Genomic DNA, 17,141 nt, shown 5'->3' with positions numbered 1-17,141 from the left:
CTGTCCTCTAAGTGTACCTTTTACACTAGTATTTTCCAGGATCCTGACCTTGGTTTTCTTCTCAGTTTGTGTTCCTTTCTTGCTACAATCACAGCCACTCCACAATTTCAGCTACCACCTATATTCTCATTCTCTTGCTGTCTTTCTTTTTTCTTTCTCAGATCTCTGTGTGTGTGTCTGTCTGTCTCTCTCTCTCTTAAGACCCTTTCCAAGTTTATTTGCCTACTAGACGGTTCCATTTCAGTGTCCCATGGGCCCTTCACATTGAGCATAACACAATTCATCTATCACTCCCAAATTTGCTTTCTTATCTTATGCTCTACTTGGTTGAGACACCATAATCAACTTAGTTTTCCAAGCCAGAAATATGGAACGCTTGACTCTTTCTTTTCTTTTGCCTTCTACATCTGTTCAGTCACCAGGTGCTACTAATTTTACCTCCTCAGCATCTCTTGAATCTGTCCTTTCCTTTCCATTTCTGTAGCCTTTGTTCAGTGCTTTATCACTTATACCGTGAATTTTTTTACAGTGGCTTTTAACTGATGACACTCCTTTATTAATATATAAATCTATTTATCTCGTCTCCCCACCCCCCCACGGCCTAAAGCCTTCCAATGACTCTCCATCAACTATAGGATGAAGTTCATGCTTAGCATAACATACAAGGCACCTGTGTTCTGGTCTCTAACTGGCTGTATAGCTTTTTCTCCTGCCACTGTTGCCAGCCCCGAATTTGTACATTGCATCGTTCTCTAAGCATACTTTGTTTCTTATCTCTTTGCTTTAATATATGCTGTTCCAGCTACCTGAATATCTTTTTTACTTCTCCTCTTTCCACCCTACAGAAGCCACTCAAATTTTTAATGTGATTGGTTTAAGAATTCAGTTGCAAAGTGAAAGGAGTTTTGGAATGTTTTATGTGGGACTCTACATTTGTGGGACTCTGCATTTCTTGGGGATACATATGTCTTGGGGGAGGATTTTCGAATGCTCCTTGTGTACCTAAGGATTAAATTCTCTAAACAGACTTTATCTGGCCTTAAGAATCTTTATTCAAACATCTTATTCTCTCTCTCAAATAAGTCTTTTTTTTTTTAAGATATTTATTTATTTGAGAGAGCATGAGGGGGGAAGGGTCTCAGAGGGAGAAGCAGACTTCCCACTGAGCAGGGAGCCCGACGCGGGACTCAAGGATCGTGACCTGAGCTGAAGGCAGTCGCTTAACCAACTGAGCCAACCCAGGCACCCCACAAATAAATAAATCTTTAAAAAGGACGGGGAGGGGGGCAGGCCCTATGTATCAGCCTGATTGCTAAGAGCAGTGTCTCAGGATAAATACAGCTCAAATATATTACTTGCCGTGATACCCCAGTTGAGAAGCTTGATCTGATCTTTGAAATATATGTGTGTATAGTTCATGTCCATCAGTGATGTTGCAGTGAATCATGAAGACAGAATTGTTAGTATAGCTCCTGTCCTCGGTATGAAAAAATAAAGTAGTAAGTAATTTCATCTTAATTAACCCAGACCTCAGTCAGCTGCTGCTGTGTATCTGGAGGGCAGGAAAAGGGCAGAATGAAATGATGTCTACAAAGCAGAACAGATATATTATAATCAGGTTGGGTCACTAGACTCATGTTCCTGGAGTGGCAGGTGGATAGGAGTAGCTTACCATTCATTATAGGCCACTAACTGCCTACTAATTCAGACCTGCAGGCAAAGGGAAGTCTGGTCTTTCAAATTATTTTAAAACTTGGGCAACAGATTGATCCTGGAGAGGACAAAAAAACACAAGAGAAATTTGATTTCTCAGTGTCATCCAGCACAGCAGTTTTCAAACTATGATGTCAGGAATCTTTTACACTCTTAAAATTGTTAAGGATCCCAGAGAATTTATGTTTGTATGGATAATATCTACCAACATGGGCTGCTTTAGAAATTAAAATGGAAAATTTTTTTTAAATTGTATTAATTCGGGGTGCCTGGGTAGCGCAGTCGTTAAGCGTCTGCCTTCGGTTCAGGGCGTGATCCCGGCGTTATGGGATGGAGCTCCACATCAGGCTCCTCTGTTATGAGCCTGCTTCTTCCTCTCCCACTCCCCTGCTGTGTTCCCTCTCTCACTGGCTGTTTCTCTGTCACATAAATTAAAAAATCTTTAAAAAAATATAAATAAATAAATAAATAAATAAATAAATAAATAAATAAATAAATTGTATTAATTCATTTATAAATGACAATAAATTGATTATATTGGTAATATAACGAATGTTTCATGAAAAATATTTTTCAAAACAAAAAAAAGTGAGAATAGCATTATTTTACATTTTTGTAAGTCTCTAGTATTTGGCAGCTGTATTCTCATGTCAGCTCCTGCATTTAGTCTATTGCAATGTCATGTAACCTGTGGAAAATGCCACTGTACACTCATGAGAGAATGAGAGAGGAGAATGATTCTGAAGTTACAGAATTATTATAAGAGTGTTTGGACCTTGTAGACCTCCTGAAAGGGTGTCTGAGACCCTGGGAGTCTTTACGGCATGCTTTGATAAGTGCCTATCTAACAGAAAGGATGAATACCTAATTTCACTTTCTTCATTAAGGTGATTCATTAAGTACCTAAATAAATCTGTATATTTAATTTTTATCAGAAAAAATTCTTTTGCAATCCTAAGTCCTTATTTATGGTTTTGTGCTTCACACTGTAGCACAAAATAGGTTCTCCATAAATATTTGTCAAATAGAGAAATTTTCTTAGGGTCTGTATTTGTGTAATTGTAGCTGACTAGATGCCAGTGACTTTGTCTTTCATGCACTCTGTGAACTAATGAGGGCAGGATATGAGCTAATTACAACTCTAGGATATTAAGTCCGCTCCAAGGTCCAGATAATAAAAAAAATATATCTTGGCTTCACCCAGGTGAGCAGGGTACAGACCTGCCCCTGTTGTATGAAATAAGATTTCTTGCTCTTTTTGCCTTATGCCAGAGATACCATCAGGGAGAACCAAGGCTGACCTGTTTCTGGTAAAAATAATAATAACAATAATAGCAGCTGCCTTTTAATGAATGTTTACTAAATAACAGGTACTGGGTTAGGCACGGATCATGTCATTTCCTTTTTAAAATAACCCTGTGAAGTAGATATTATCCCCATTCTATAAGTGAGTAACTCACAAAGTCTTGTAGCTGGTAAAAATCTAACTTGGGGCCTTTAATCCCCTGACTGCTTCTGAATTGAGGAAAAGCCCTGGATCAGGGAGTAAGAGTAGGAATTGGAGGTGCGCCTGGGTGGCACAGCGGTTAAGCGTCTGCCTTTGGCTCAGGGCGTGATCCCGGCGTTCTGGGATCGAGCCCCACATCAGGCTCCTCCGCTATGAGCCTGCTTCTTCCTCTCCCACTCCCCCTGCTTGTGTTCCCTCTCTCGCTGGCTGTCTCTATCTCTGTCAAATAAATAAATAAAATCTTTAAAAAAAAAAAAAAAGAGTAGGAATTGGAAAGGCTGTTTTTGTTATTGGATGTATCTCTTCATATAATTAATGTAGATGAGAGAAGACAGTGCTTTTATCTCTCAAATAGCCCAAACTCAAAAGCAAAGAATGACTGACTTAATTACTCCTCTGGATGCTGATCAATCCTGGGTGCCAACCAAGTTCCAACAGAGCGAGGGTAGGATTTGCAAGATCTGTCATTTGTCAGTTACTGAGCATCTACTGAGCACAGACACAGAACCTTGGTAAATACAAAAACAGTATTCCCTGTATATTCTGTGTTCATAAGGAGTTTAAACATGAGTGGGGTGCTAAAATATTTGTACACAGAATAATATACCAAGAAATACAAATTAAAGTATCTACTAGTGTTGGCCTTTGAAACTTTTGCACCACCTGTGTGAAAGAGGAGAGAACAGGTTACAGATGTGGCTAACTTTGTGTTCTGAATAAATATTTCTCCATGGCTCAGGAACTTTGGTGATAAGGGCAAAAGAAGTTTTCACAGAGGAAGATAATAACGTTTCTTATTCTCAGTCCCTCCCTTAGAGATAAATTCTGGATTCAAATGCAGATCAAGAAAATAGGTCAAGAGCACTCCATCTTTTGCCTCCCAGTCACAGTTCCATCTGGGGACTCCTTAAGATACTAAAACTGGTTTTGACTTATACTGAAAGCGACTACATGGAGCTTTTCCTAGAGCTGATGCTCACAGAAATTTGTGGTTGTGGAGAAGAGAGATCTCTCTCTTTCTCTCTCTCTCTCTCTCTTTCTTTCAGTAGGCTCCATGCCCAGTGTGGAGCCCAACGTGGATGCTTGACCAACCCACTGAGACGCCCCTCTTTTTTTTTTCCTAGATTCTTTTTTTTAGAGTGAACTGTGCCTAACATGGGGCCTGAACTCATAATCTTGAGTCAAGAGTCACGTGCTCGGGGCGCCTGGGTGGCTCAGTCGTTAAGCGTCTGCCTTCGGCACAGGGCGTGATCCCAGAGTCCTGGGATAGAGCCCCATATCAGGCTCCTCCGCTGGGAGCCTGCTTCTTCCTCTCCCACTCTCCCTGCTTGTCTTCCCTCTCGCTGGCTGTCTTTCTCTCTGTCAAATAAATAAATAAAATCCTTAAAAAAAAAAAAAAAAGAGTCACGTGCTCTACCAACTGTGCCAGCCAGGTGCTCCAAGAGAGATCTTTCTTGAAGAATCAAAGAACAGTTCCTTAATTTTCAAAGATCTACAAGTTATAAACTAATTACAATCAATAATAACACCATGGAATCACAGATATAGGAAAAAATCTTAGGAATCATCTCATTACTTCTTCTAGATGATGAAACCAAGACCCAAGAGTTAAGTGACTTGACTGTTTATATGACTTATTAGTGGTAGCTTTGGGAATAGAACTGAACACTAATACGTAATTTATTTCTCACCCTTCCTAATTACTTTTCTTCCAGGCTACTGAAGGTTCTAAGTATTTACATAATCTTTTGATTAGCCAGGAAGGTGACCAAGACCTAGGATATTTGTATTTAGGAAGAGCTCAGTCTCAGTTCCACTGGGCCCTCTGGTTAAGATCTTGATCTTTTTTTTTTTTTTTTTTTTAAGATTTTATTTATTTATTTGACAGAGATAGAGACAGCCAGCGAGAGAGGGAACACAAGCAGGGGCAGTGGGAGAGGAAGAAGCAGGCTCATAGTGGAAGAGCCTGAGTGGGGCTCGATCCCAGAACGCCGGGATCACGCCCTGAGCCGAAGGCAGACGCTTAACCGCTGTGCCACCCAGGCGCCCCAAGATCTTGATCTTTTGGTGTAAGGAAAACTACCATTTATTAAGCATCTCGTTTGTGCCATGGTCTTCTTTCTTTTTTTTTTTTTAAGATTTTATTTATTTATTCATGAGAGACAGAGAGAGAGAGAGGCGGAGGCAGAGGGAGAAGCAGGCTCTCCGCAGAGCAGGGAGCCAGATGTGGGACTCGATCCCAGGACCCTGGGATCACGACCTGAGCCGAAGGCAGACGCTTCACCGACTGAGCCACCCAGGCGCCCCTGTGCCGTGGTCTTCTTAATACATTTTCTCATTGAATAGCTACAAAGTTTTTGTGAAGTAGACCAGTGCTTCTAACATTTTAATGGGCATATGAAGATCACCAGAGTATCCTGTTAATGCAGATTCTGATTGTGCAGGTCTGGAATGGGGTTTGAGATTCTGCATTTCCAAAAGGCTTGCAGGAAAAACCAGTAATGCTTTTGGTCTGTGGCCCTTGTATTGAGTAGTGAGGATGTTGATATTATCTTCTTTTTATAGATGAAAAAAAACAGACTTATAGAGGTTAAGTAAATTGCCCAAGTTCCTACGGGCAATAAGTGGTAGACTGGTAGATAAAATGATAGGTTTAGAGTCTTTCTGACTCTAAAACTCAAAATGTGATTAGGGAAGCCAGGGAAAAAATGGAAAGAGGGGAGCCTGGGTGGCTTAGTCGTTAAGTGTCTGCCTTTGGCTCAGGGCGTGATCCCAGAGTTCTGGGATTGAGCCTCACATCAGGCTCCTCCACTGGGAGCCTGCTTCTTCCTCTCCCATTCCCCCTGCTTGTGTTCCCTCTCTCGCTGGCTGTTTCTCTCTCTCTGTCAAATAAATAAATAAAATCTTTTAAAAAAATGGAAAGAGAACTTACATCCTAATATTTCTTAAACAGGTCACTTCTCACGTCAGTCAATGGCAGAATCCAGGACAAAATCAAAAAGTCCTAGTTCCCAGCCAAGTGTTTTCCCTTTTGTCTCCCATCAGTCCCCTAATCAGGATATTTTCCTCATGCTTAGCAAACCATATTTAGAATTGGCTTTGGATTTTTCTCGTTACAGGTTTATTGCCAAACCCTGTGCACTCCATGTTGGCATCCAGGATAGTGGTCCTTATCCCAATGCCATTCTTGAAAAGGTGTTCTTATCTATTACCAAGGTAAGTGGGCAAAGAAAGAGGAAGATTCATGTGAGGGGTTGCTCCACAGGGCGGGGGAGGGTAGAAAGCTGGTATCTCCAAGGGTAGGGATAGGATGGGTAGTCCATGTAACTATAAGGAGAGCCTTATCCCCTCAGGGAAATACCTTTGGGTCAGGATCCCTTAAATAAGTGAAGTTTACATTTGAATTTTAGACCTAGTAGCCGCCAGAACCCTGCCTTCCCCAGACACACATCATACCTTGATTTTGGTTTTCCCTGTTCCAGCTTCTGTCATTATCTAGTTGCCTAATCAAGATAGGGAGGGTACCAATAGCCTTTGCAGTCTGGGTTTTTAATAGCTATTTTCACTCAGCTTGGGCTGGAGGGACAAGACCAAACAAGGATGTGTATAAAGGTAAAGCTCTTTTTTGATTATGTGAAATAGGACTTCTTACTAAAAATGAGCTTTGGGATGAAACCTAGAAAGATAAACATCCCTTAAATTGCTGTAGTTATCCCCCTCCCCTTGCCACTCTGCTAGTTAAAGGGATTTAAATGAGAGTGTTGAAGAAAAAGGGACGTTCTGACTCTGGTCATACATCTACAGTATCCTGATGAGAAGAGGCTGGAGGGCCTGTCAAAGCAACTGGACTGGGATGTCCGAAAGATCCAATGCTGGTTTCGTCATCGGAGGAATCAGGACAAGCCTCCGACCCTCACAAAGTTCTGTGAAAGCATGTAGGTGTGCATAGGGAGGTGGGGAGTGAGGTGAAAGGTAGGGTGTGACTGGACTGAGGTTTTCTTTTGGTAGTTCCATAGTCTATGGATGTAGAGGGCTAACTCAATTTATTATAGGCAGGAAAGAAGAGAACTGGAAGACTGGTCACTCTTAGTGTCTTAAACATGCTTGCCACTAAGCTACATTTTATAGTTCCATTTTGTTCCCTTTTCCCAAATAGATTGGGAGTGCCTTCCTATAACTGCCCTCAGTGTGGGTAGAGAGGCACACCCTTGCACGCCTTGGTAGAGATAGTACCAGCTTGCTCTAAATTGACATTTTGGTGGGATGCATCCCTTTTCTGGACATACTATACTTCATTTCACTGGGTTATTTTACTAATTATCCTCTGGACACAGAACACAATTTATCATTGTCATGCAAAAAAAAATATTAGGCACTATCATTAGGGAGTGTATGGAAGAAAAGTTGATTAAAGCCAGTATACACTTGTGGAACTCTTTTAAGCAGAGCTGGAAGATGTCTCTGTCATTTTGGCTTTTTAGGTAACAGTATTTGTCCCTATTCTGGGGACAAATTATCTTTTTTTTTTTAAGATTTTATTTATTTTTTATTATTATTTTTAAAGTAAATTCTATACCCAGTGTGGCACTCAAACTTAAAATCCTGAGATCAAGAGTTGGCATGCTCTACTGACTGAGCCAGCCAGGTGCCCCTGATAAGATAAGATAAGAGCTTATCTTATTTCTCAGCGGTAATTGCCTTATCTCCAAGTCTGTCTTGACTTCCTTAAAGACTTTCTTGAGTGACTATTCATCTAACCTCTGTTGTTTGCCCACCCAGGTGGAGATTCACTTTCTATTTATGTATATTCTGCTACGGAATTAAATTTCTCTGGTCGGTAAGTCAAAACTCTCTCTGGTCCTCTGTTGGATTCTAATTATGCCTACATCTCTAGAGATAAAAGTTAAATACCATTAGTTCTTCATTTTCCTCCTCCCCTTTTATTTTTTCTATAATGCCTACAGCCCAGGTTTATATGCTAAATAGATGGTCTTCTGTCTGGTGTCTGACTTAAGTAACTTCCTAACTTTACTGTTTCTCCCCTTTCTTAGGGGAGATAATAATAATTGTAATAGCGTAGTATAATGATATAGTATTGATTAAATCAGCATAGTCTGTGATGGTTTATAAAGCATTTGACAAAAATTCTATAACCCTTTAACCCTTTAAAAGTGTATGAAACAGGTATTATTCCTGCTTTTCAGTTAATTATCAGAGATGAAGAATTTCAGGCTTTTTGATTCTTGATTCCATGGTGGTTGGTTTTTTTTGTTGTTTTTTGTTTTGTTTTGTTTTTCACTGTACCACACTGTTTTCCTCTAAATGTTATAATTGAGGCTTCAAAACACATGAAGTAAAAAGAGGCAGAACTGAAGGAATGGAATAGACAAATACACACCATGGTTGGTGATTTTAATACTCTTTTTTTCAGTAATTGACTAAATCACTAGACAAAAAATTACTAAGGATATAGATTTGTACAACACAGTCAACCAATTTGACCTGACATTTATAGAACACTATGCCAACAGCTGAAAAGTATATATAATTTTAAAGTACACATGAAACATGAATTAAGACAGACCATATACTAGGCCATAAAATAAGTCTCAGTAAATATTAAAATTTTGAAATCTTACAAATTATGTTCTCTGACCATAATGGAATTAAGTTAAAAATCAATAATAATAAGATATCTAGAAAATATTTGCAAGTTAAACTCTTCTAAATGACCCATGGATCAAACAAGAAATCACAAGGGAAGTTAGAAAATACTTAATTGAATGATGCTGAAAACCCAGCATACCAAAACTTGTGGGATGCAGCTAAAGAGTGCTTAGAGGGAAATTTATAGCTTCAAATGTTTATATTAGAAAAGAAGAAAGCTTTAAAATCAATGATAGACGCTTTTAAGATCTGGAGAAAGAAGAGCAAAGTAACCTCAAAGTAAGTTAAAGGAAAGAAAGAACCAAAAAAAAGTAAAAAATTAATGAAATATCACAGACCTGTACCCCTGTAACAAATAATATATGTGTTAGTTAATTGAATTTAAATTTTAAAAAATAATTTTAAAAAATTAATGAAGTAGGCATTAAACAAAGAGAAAATTGATAAAGCCAAAAGTTTGTTCTTTTTACGGTTTAATTAACTGTTAAGCCCCTAGGAAAAAAAAAGAAAACAAATGAGAAAACAAATGATTGATGTCAGGGAGAAAAAGGGGCTCTCACTATAGATGCTGTTGATGTTGAAAGGATAAAGACAATGTTATGAACAATTTAATATTAATAAATTCAACTTAGATGAAATAGACAAATTCTTTAAAGGACATCATTGAAACTCCATTAGAGATAATTATTTTTGACTTTTGAATCTTTGGCATGGAGATCTGTCTCGGTTGTCAAATGGAATCATTGTTTTCCTGCATCCCTATTTCCTATATCTATGTTGATACTTCCAAAAACTATCCTAGAGCTCTCCCTGCTCTTATTTACCTCAAAGTATGGTTTTTCTATTTGTAATAACACTTCCTTGTTCTAGAAGAAAAACCTAGCCATTTATTGACCCTTTAAGGACCCACAAATTCCGTCAAGAAGGATTCCCTTTTCTTCCCTGTCTCTCTTGTGCTCCTAGCGTAGAGAAAGGGATTTATAGGTAAGCCAGGATTGAATCCTAAAGGCTGACCTGGATTATCTGTTTTCTCTTAGTCACCTTGGTTCTGGGACATCCGGCAGTGCTGGCATAGCTATCCATTTCAGGTACGGTCTGAGCCCTTTCAGGACAGAGGCCTTATGTATGTATGGAAGGTACGGTAGGCAGGGCCGTCTCAGGGCAGATGGCACCTTTTCTTGGTATTCTTGAGTCTCTTTGAGTCATATATTTAGGGTATCTATTTTTGGGGCCCCCATAACAGTGAAATCCATCCATCTTTTTGTTCCAGATTCCTTATTATATTCACCCTAATTGGGGTGGAAAGAAAAGCAGCTTCCTGGCACTTAATGAGATGCTTTCTGGTTCCAGTGTCCTTTTTGAATCAAGGGGAACTTGGAGTCCCCTTAAAAGCATCTTGGTTCTAATCTATACTAGAAAAATGTCAGGGGGCTGCTAACAGGGTAGAAGAAGAGAAGACCCAAGTATCTTAAATCCCTTGAAAGGCACTAATTGTCCAGAATTCTAGACGCGCTGATTTGATTGTGCTATTGTATGTATTCACCTAATCTGATTTCTAAAGATGCGAGCTGAAAATGTGTATATGGAGGGGCAGAGGGAAGAGGTATAATTCACACCAATCCAAAGTCTGTTACCTGTTATAGATCTTGGAAGATGATGGGGAGGAAGGATGTCTAATAATTTTGGGTATTGGTCCTCTGAAACAGAGAAAGTTGCAGAGATGGAATGAATTTTTAACTAGCTGGTATTCTAACTACTACTTTCTGTCTTCCAGCCTCTCACAAGTGGGCTTTATTACTATTATATCATGGAACTGGCCTTTTATTGGTCCCTTATGTTTTCTCAGTTTATAGACATTAAACGAAAGGTAAGGACACTGGCTCCCTCAACTCTATAATTTATTGCATCCTCCTCCTTTCTAGCAGCCACCATTACTGCTATTGTGGATTCTCTGCCCTGACTGAGACCACAAAAGAGGGAGAAAGTAGGTTTGATGAGACTGTTAGCTCTTGGTAATGTTCTCAGAAATGAGACTTGACTAATGATGAAGTATATTTGAGGCATTCAGGGCAGCCCAAGATAAGAACAGTTAACCAGCTAAAAAGCATACCCTTTTCCTTATTTTTTTCTAAGGTTCTTAATGTATAAAGTTCTGGAAACTAGTCAGAACTTAGAGGTGGCAAGGCCTCATCCAGGAAAAGGCCTGCTTTCAAAAAAGCAAGATCTGGCTTTTGTTTTGCATTGGAGATCCTTGCTCTCTTTTGTTCTCCCTTCTTGGTAACTCCACCTACTCAAAGAACGTCAACTGGAAAGGGTTTTGGAGGATTTAGTTTACTGTTTTCTTGCTATCGTTTAGGAAACAAATATTCAGAGAAGTGAGTTGACTTGCCCACATAATGACAAAGTTAGAAATGACTTAACTTTTTTAAAAGCAGACAGAAAGGGTAGAATCTTCACTTTTTATTGGTATGCACCTGAAATAATGTGGTTCCAGCAGCTCTGACTTTAATCTGTCACTAACTCATGATTATCTTTGGTGAGGAAAACGAGGGTTAGCATTTATGGGAATGGACTGACACTAATCTGGGTTATTAGTTATTAGGCTCAGTACTCAGGTCAGATGTCTTTGATTCTCCTATGGTCAGGAGACTCAGGTCCCCTTATTAAAAATTTATTTTAAAACATGACGCATATAAAAGGGTTTGTAATATATATGTGGGTTTTAAAACATACTAGAATGTATACTTGTGAACCCATCCCCAGCTGAAGAACTACAACCTACCATTGTATCTATGTGGAAAGCACAGACTTCTTTCTCATCCTTGTTTCTCTGACGAAAATCCACCTGCCTTCTCCCATCCTCTGTCTCTCAGTGGGCTGAGAAGTATTTATTAGACATGTCTGATAACAGGTGTTTAGAGATTTCTCCGAGTTTAACCTTGCCATTTGAATCAAGAGGAAATTAGAGCTTTAAATCTGAAAGCAGAAGGTGCTTACAGCTAACAGATTATTTAGCATTTCTCTGACACTTTTTTTTAAAGATTTTATTTATTTATTTATTTGATAGAGAGAGGGAAAGAGCACACAAGCAGGGGGAGCAGCAGAGGGAGGGGAGAACCAGGCTCTCCACTGAGCAGGGAGCCTGATGCGGGGCTTGATCCTGGGACGCTGGGAGTTTAGCTTCGCCCCTCCACAAAACTATCTTTTCTGTTAGGTCCCTTTGGTTGAAATTTCCCTCATCAAAACAGTCTTAGAATCTCAACGATACTGCTTGTAGGTCTGATTACCACCTGGGAAATTATTTCCAAGTTTCAGCTCAGCATACTTTGTCGACTTACTCTGCACCTTCCACACAAAATTGTTATTTTGTATGCTTTAAGCTATTTTCACATAGATTATGGGTCAGCTACTGGTGTAGAGTTTTGGATCAAATGCTAGCGTGCTCCATAAGGGAGAGTTTAAACAAAACAGAACCTTATCTAAGGCGTGGGATAAGATCCTCAGAGAACAGCGCAGGGCACTGAGGTGGCTAGTATCTCTAAGGCCTTGCCGTTACCTGGCTCTTCTATTTCCATTGCATCCTAGGACTTCCTCATCATGTTTGTGCATCACTTGGCCACCATTGGGCTCATCACCTTCTCCTACATCAACAACATGGTGCGGGTGGGAACTCTGGTCATGTGTTTACATGATGCCTCAGACTTCTTGCTGGAGGTAAGATCCCCCCAACCCCTCTTTCTTCATTTTTCCTCTTTCTCTCCTTTTCTTCCTGAGAACTGGCTTTCTCCCCAACTCAGTTCTTTTTCTAACCCTACCCCCAACTCAGTTCTTCTCTTCCTTTCTCCAGGCAGCCAAACTGGCCAATTATGCCAAATACCAGCGTCTCTGTGACACCCTTTTTGTGATCTTCAGTGCTGTTTTTGTGGTCACTCGTCTAGGAATCTACCCATTCTGGTAAGTGTTGGGACCATGGGGCTGTGGTCAGTATGTAGCTAATGTTGCCTTTTGCCAATTTAGAGAACAGGCCACGAAAAACCCTACTGCCCTGCCTCATCCTGGGCCTAACCTGACCGACTCCTTACGGACTCTCAGGGGCCTTACTTCCTTTGCACAGTATTTCTAGGAAGGTGTGATCCAGACTGAGAACATCCAACTCACTTGGCTATGGCTTTCCAGACTCCTCTCTGAGGAACAGCCCTCCTTTTACGCCTAAATAATTCCTTTGCTTTCTTTTGTGCTGATTGCAAAATTCTTAGGTTCTTCTTCTTTTCTTGTTCTTATACCCTCCTCCACCGTAACCAACACACACACCACTCACTTCTACACTCACTGCTTTCTGTACAAAGCCAATGACTGTAGGTTGAAGATTCTCCTTAGTCTGAGGGAATCAACTACCAGCTGTCCTATCTGTGCCTGAGGAGAAATGACTAGGGTTATGATTAAAATCGCTGCCCCGGTTTTGTGAAACTCCTTATATTTGAAATGATTAATGATGGGACTTAATCCATCAGTTCCTGAGATTTACATATCTTTCCCTGCCCCGTAAGATAGAAAACTTCGTAGGCCCCCTTTCTTTATCTTTTCTCACTGTGGATGAATATCCCTGGCATTTCAACTATTAGAATGTATAGAGAGAAAACATAATGGGTTCTGTTTCCTGGAGAACTGAGCTTCATTCCTACCTCCCTGGCTTTGAAACTAGAATCTCACCACTGGCCTCCTCTTCTAGGATTCTGAACACGACCTTCTTTGAGAGTTGGGAGATAATCGGGCCTTATCCCTCCTGGTGGCTCTTCAATGGCCTTCTCCTGATCCTGCAGGTTCTACATGTCATCTGGTCCTACCTAATTGTGCGAATTGCTTTCAAAGCCTTGATCCGAGGAAAGGTGAGGACGAAAGATGGCTTCTTTCTTTGGGGCTGGGTAGCAAGATAGATTATTACTCAGTAGCGCTTCTCTGTCTAGCTTAGTGAGCCGCAGCTACTCAAGCAGACCCAGCAGAAAGCTTAGGACTCCAGAGTTTTCACCTTTTCTCTAAGCGTTTTGGCTGTTAAGACATGACTTACAGGGGCACCTTGCTGGCTCAGTCCGTAGCGCACGTGACTCTTGATCTCTGTGTCGTGAGCTGAGGCCCCACATTGGGTGTGGAGATTAAGATTACTTAGGAGGAAAAAAAAAAAAAAGACATAGATGCAGGAGGAAGGATCTGCCTTCTTCCTGTCCCTTAGGAATGCCTATGGTTAAATAATGAACAGTAGTACGTTTCGAGATGACCTCAACTATTTCCTACACCTTACCTACCTACTTCAGTGCATTTTGTATTTTTGGTTTTTAGCATAGAAACCTTTTTCCAAAGGAAATCGTATGCAGAGCTCTAAACTATAAGCTGTATAAAAGCAGCAATGTTCGATTGCCTAAGAATGGCATGGTAGTTCATAAGCCACCCCAAGATGACCACACTGTGATTTTCAAGATATGGGGCTACATACTGGCCTCATCCCACTGTTGCATGAGGCGGTGATCCTAAATGAGATAGATATTTAGGGTTTCAAATACCCACCTTATACCAAGAGCCCAAAAATACAAAGAAAGGGGTCATTTGATGATCAAACTCATAGCTGAAGTGTACAAGTTCTGAAGGAGTCGGGCTGGGATTTGCCCCTGGGCTCGGGATCCGGCCTTCAGCAGTACAGAGTACCAAGGGGTAGGGGCTCTGCCAGAGGAGACACAGTCCAGGACAGAGGGATGGAATGTACCAGGCGTATATGATCTGTTGTGTCCCTGTTCCTTACGGCTGCAACTGGTTTTGGAACTTGCTCGGCGTGCCTATGCATCCTGCTGTAGCTTCTGGGCTACTGGACATCTCTCTTCTCCCCTGCTTTTCTTTCCTGACCAGGTGACCTATCCAGGAAGGATTAGACCCAGACTCTGTACTCTCCACTCTTTTCTCATCTCCTTCTTTTTCTCTATGCCTGGTGGGAGCTGGACAGTTTCATCTCTTGCATGTAAGTGTATCTGTGCTTCTAGTGTTCAGTAAAGCATGTCTGTCCGAACGTGTCTCTCTTCCTTCCTGCTTTCCTTCCTGTTCCCCATGTTGTCTCCAAGCATGCCTCTCTCCTGACCCTGTGGGGCCATTGTTGACTGGAGCTCAAGCTGCCAGATTCTTTTTCCTAAATGGAGGCAAGAGTTGAGTCTACTCTTATTTTTTCCCCCTTTTTGAGCCTCCTTTTACCTCAAATCTAGATAGACTTTGCCCTCTGGCAAAAATTTCCAGAAGGTCAGATAATCATTTGCCTGGGTTCAGAGGTCAACAGCTGCAATAAACCAGTCTTAGAGCTAACCAAAGCAAGTGCCCCACTCCTTGGCAACAGCATTTGTAGCTCTGTTCCCTTCTCACCCCCTTGCCTCTTTCACTGTCTTTTTTTAACAAAACACATTGAAGGGCACCTGCCTGGCTGTTGGTAGAGCACACGGCTCTTAATCTCAGGGTCCTGAATTCAAGCCCCACGCTGGGTGCAGAGCTTACTTTAAAAAATACAAATTAAAAAATCCCACATTGATTATCCTTCAGTTCTGGAAGTCAGAAGTCTGGCAGGTCTCACTGGGTTTCTCTCCTTTACTTTTTATGGTCCATGATAGAGAACTGGAAACCCTTTGGTGTCATCAGGCTCTGAGTCCAGGAAGAGTAGAACTACCAGAAAAGGCCCAGTTATGGATCAGCTCTGGGGATAAACAAAAGTCAGGATGACCAATATGAGTAACTCCAGTGGCCACCACCACCAGAAGATAGAAGCAATGAGGAAAGCTAGCTGTGTCATTTGTACTGTTCTCTTCTAGTGTTTGAGGTAGGAGAGGAGAAGGCGTGTCTGGAGTTTCCCTCAGACCTACACCCGGACTCAGTGAATGATTTCAGCTCTGTCGGGCTGGTCTTGAGAGACACACCCTCACCAACACAGCTTCTTGTTCCACAGGGAACAAAGATGAGGAGAGAGAAACAGAAAGAGGCAAAGGATATTGACAGCTCTAGCCATGGCCCAGATAGCATATTGAGTCAGGTGCCACCAGAAAGTAGGCCACGGTGGGAGCAGTGCCCAAACATGGGCTCTGTGGACTGAAGTTTGTCTTACAATAGCAGACAAGTTCTGTCCTCACCTTTCCTCCCTTGGCCCCATCCCACCCAGGTGTCTAAGGATGACCGCAGTGATGTGGAAAGCAGCTCAGAGGAAGAAGATGTGGCTACCAACACAAGAAGCGCCTGTGGCAGCAGCTCCAGCAATGGCGCCAATCGGGTGAATGGTCACATGGGAAGCAGCTACTGGGCTGAAGAGTAAGGTGGTTGGTGTGGGGACTACAGCACACACGGACTCGTAGGGCCACTGGCCACCTGCTCCTCTTGGGCCTCCCCACATCTACACGCATGTGACTAGGGGGTCTGCAGGGCACTGAGGAGAATCAAAGAAGCAAATATTTTCACTTTTTAAAAAAAAAAAAAACTCTGCCATTTTGTATTTAATAGCCTCCAGGTTCTTTCAGTAATGTTATTTGCTGTGTGTGTGTCTATGTGTGTCTGTGTGTGTGTCTGTGTGTGTGCGCGCTCGCACACCATGCATGTGTATGTGTGTGTGCATATGCGTTGTGCATGTGCACGCGTTTCATTGCCTGGGTTGGGGCACAGTTCTAGACAGGAGCCACTAGGCCTTGTGCCCCCTTTGAACCCACCTCAATCCCAGATTTGGCTGCATCTTGGATAATGCTGGCTCTGGACTGTCCCCTCCCTCGTTGTCCATGGCTGTCGAAGCTCTGGCCATCTGAACGGAACCGTAAAGTTCCGCTCCAGGTTCCTGCACTGTTGTTCCTTGGAGCTGGAATCTTTCACATGAAGGTGTACAGAAACAGACAGCTGTGGACGGGATGCCCAAGATGTTTGTGGCCCCTAGCTAAGATTCCCTTCCTACCACCTGGTAGTCACAGGGACAGCCGCTGATGCCCTGCTCTTTACTAAATGGTACGCAGGGAGGAGGGGGTGGCAGAGGGTGCACGGAGGGCTGGAGGAGGACAATAGCCACTGAGTGAGCCGTTAACGGTTTATACTATTGTTTACTCTTCTGTGATTAAAAGTGCTTCAACCCTCCTCTCCTGTCTCAACCTCTTTAGTGACTCTGTCCCCAATTCCCTGAATCCATAAGCTAAGTAAGAAAATTTTCAGGTCTGATTCTGAAGGTTCTTAGACACCCAGTTGTTCCTTTCTGTGCATG

General features: G+C 41.6%; 1 protein-coding gene across 4 annotated transcripts in view; it reads left to right on the top strand.

Moving 5' to 3' along the window:
• The window catches only part of CERS5 (ceramide synthase 5), a 29,387-nt gene extending 12,370 nt beyond the window's left edge, over positions 1-17,017 (top strand). Inside the window, exons 2-10 of one of the 4 annotated variants that reach the window (XM_040642434.1) lie at positions 6,340-6,436; positions 7,025-7,155; positions 8,000-8,057; positions 9,925-9,975; positions 10,662-10,754; positions 12,473-12,601; positions 12,735-12,841; positions 13,617-13,773; positions 16,068-17,017. In XM_040642434.1, the coding sequence (XP_040498368.1) occupies positions 6,340-6,436; positions 7,025-7,155; positions 8,000-8,057; positions 9,925-9,975; positions 10,662-10,754; positions 12,473-12,601; positions 12,735-12,841; positions 13,617-13,773; positions 16,068-16,217 (973 nt within the window). In that variant the 3' untranslated portion in view covers positions 16,218-17,017. Of the gene's footprint in view, positions 1-6,339; positions 6,437-7,024; positions 7,156-7,999; positions 8,058-9,924; positions 9,976-10,661; positions 10,755-12,472; positions 12,602-12,734; positions 12,842-13,616; positions 13,774-14,782; positions 14,963-16,067 lie in introns of those variants that run through there. The other 3 variants (XM_040642437.1, XM_040642435.1, XM_040642436.1) reach the window with 3 other exon arrangements.
• Positions 17,018-17,141: the final 124 nt, after the last annotated feature.

Source organism: Ursus maritimus, unplaced genomic scaffold, assembly GCF_017311325.1.
Source record: "Ursus maritimus isolate PB19 unplaced genomic scaffold, ASM1731132v1 scaffold_26, whole genome shotgun sequence".
Classification (NCBI taxonomy): domain Eukaryota; kingdom Metazoa; phylum Chordata; class Mammalia; order Carnivora; family Ursidae; genus Ursus; species Ursus maritimus.
This window is presented reverse-complemented; position numbering and strand designations above follow the sequence as displayed.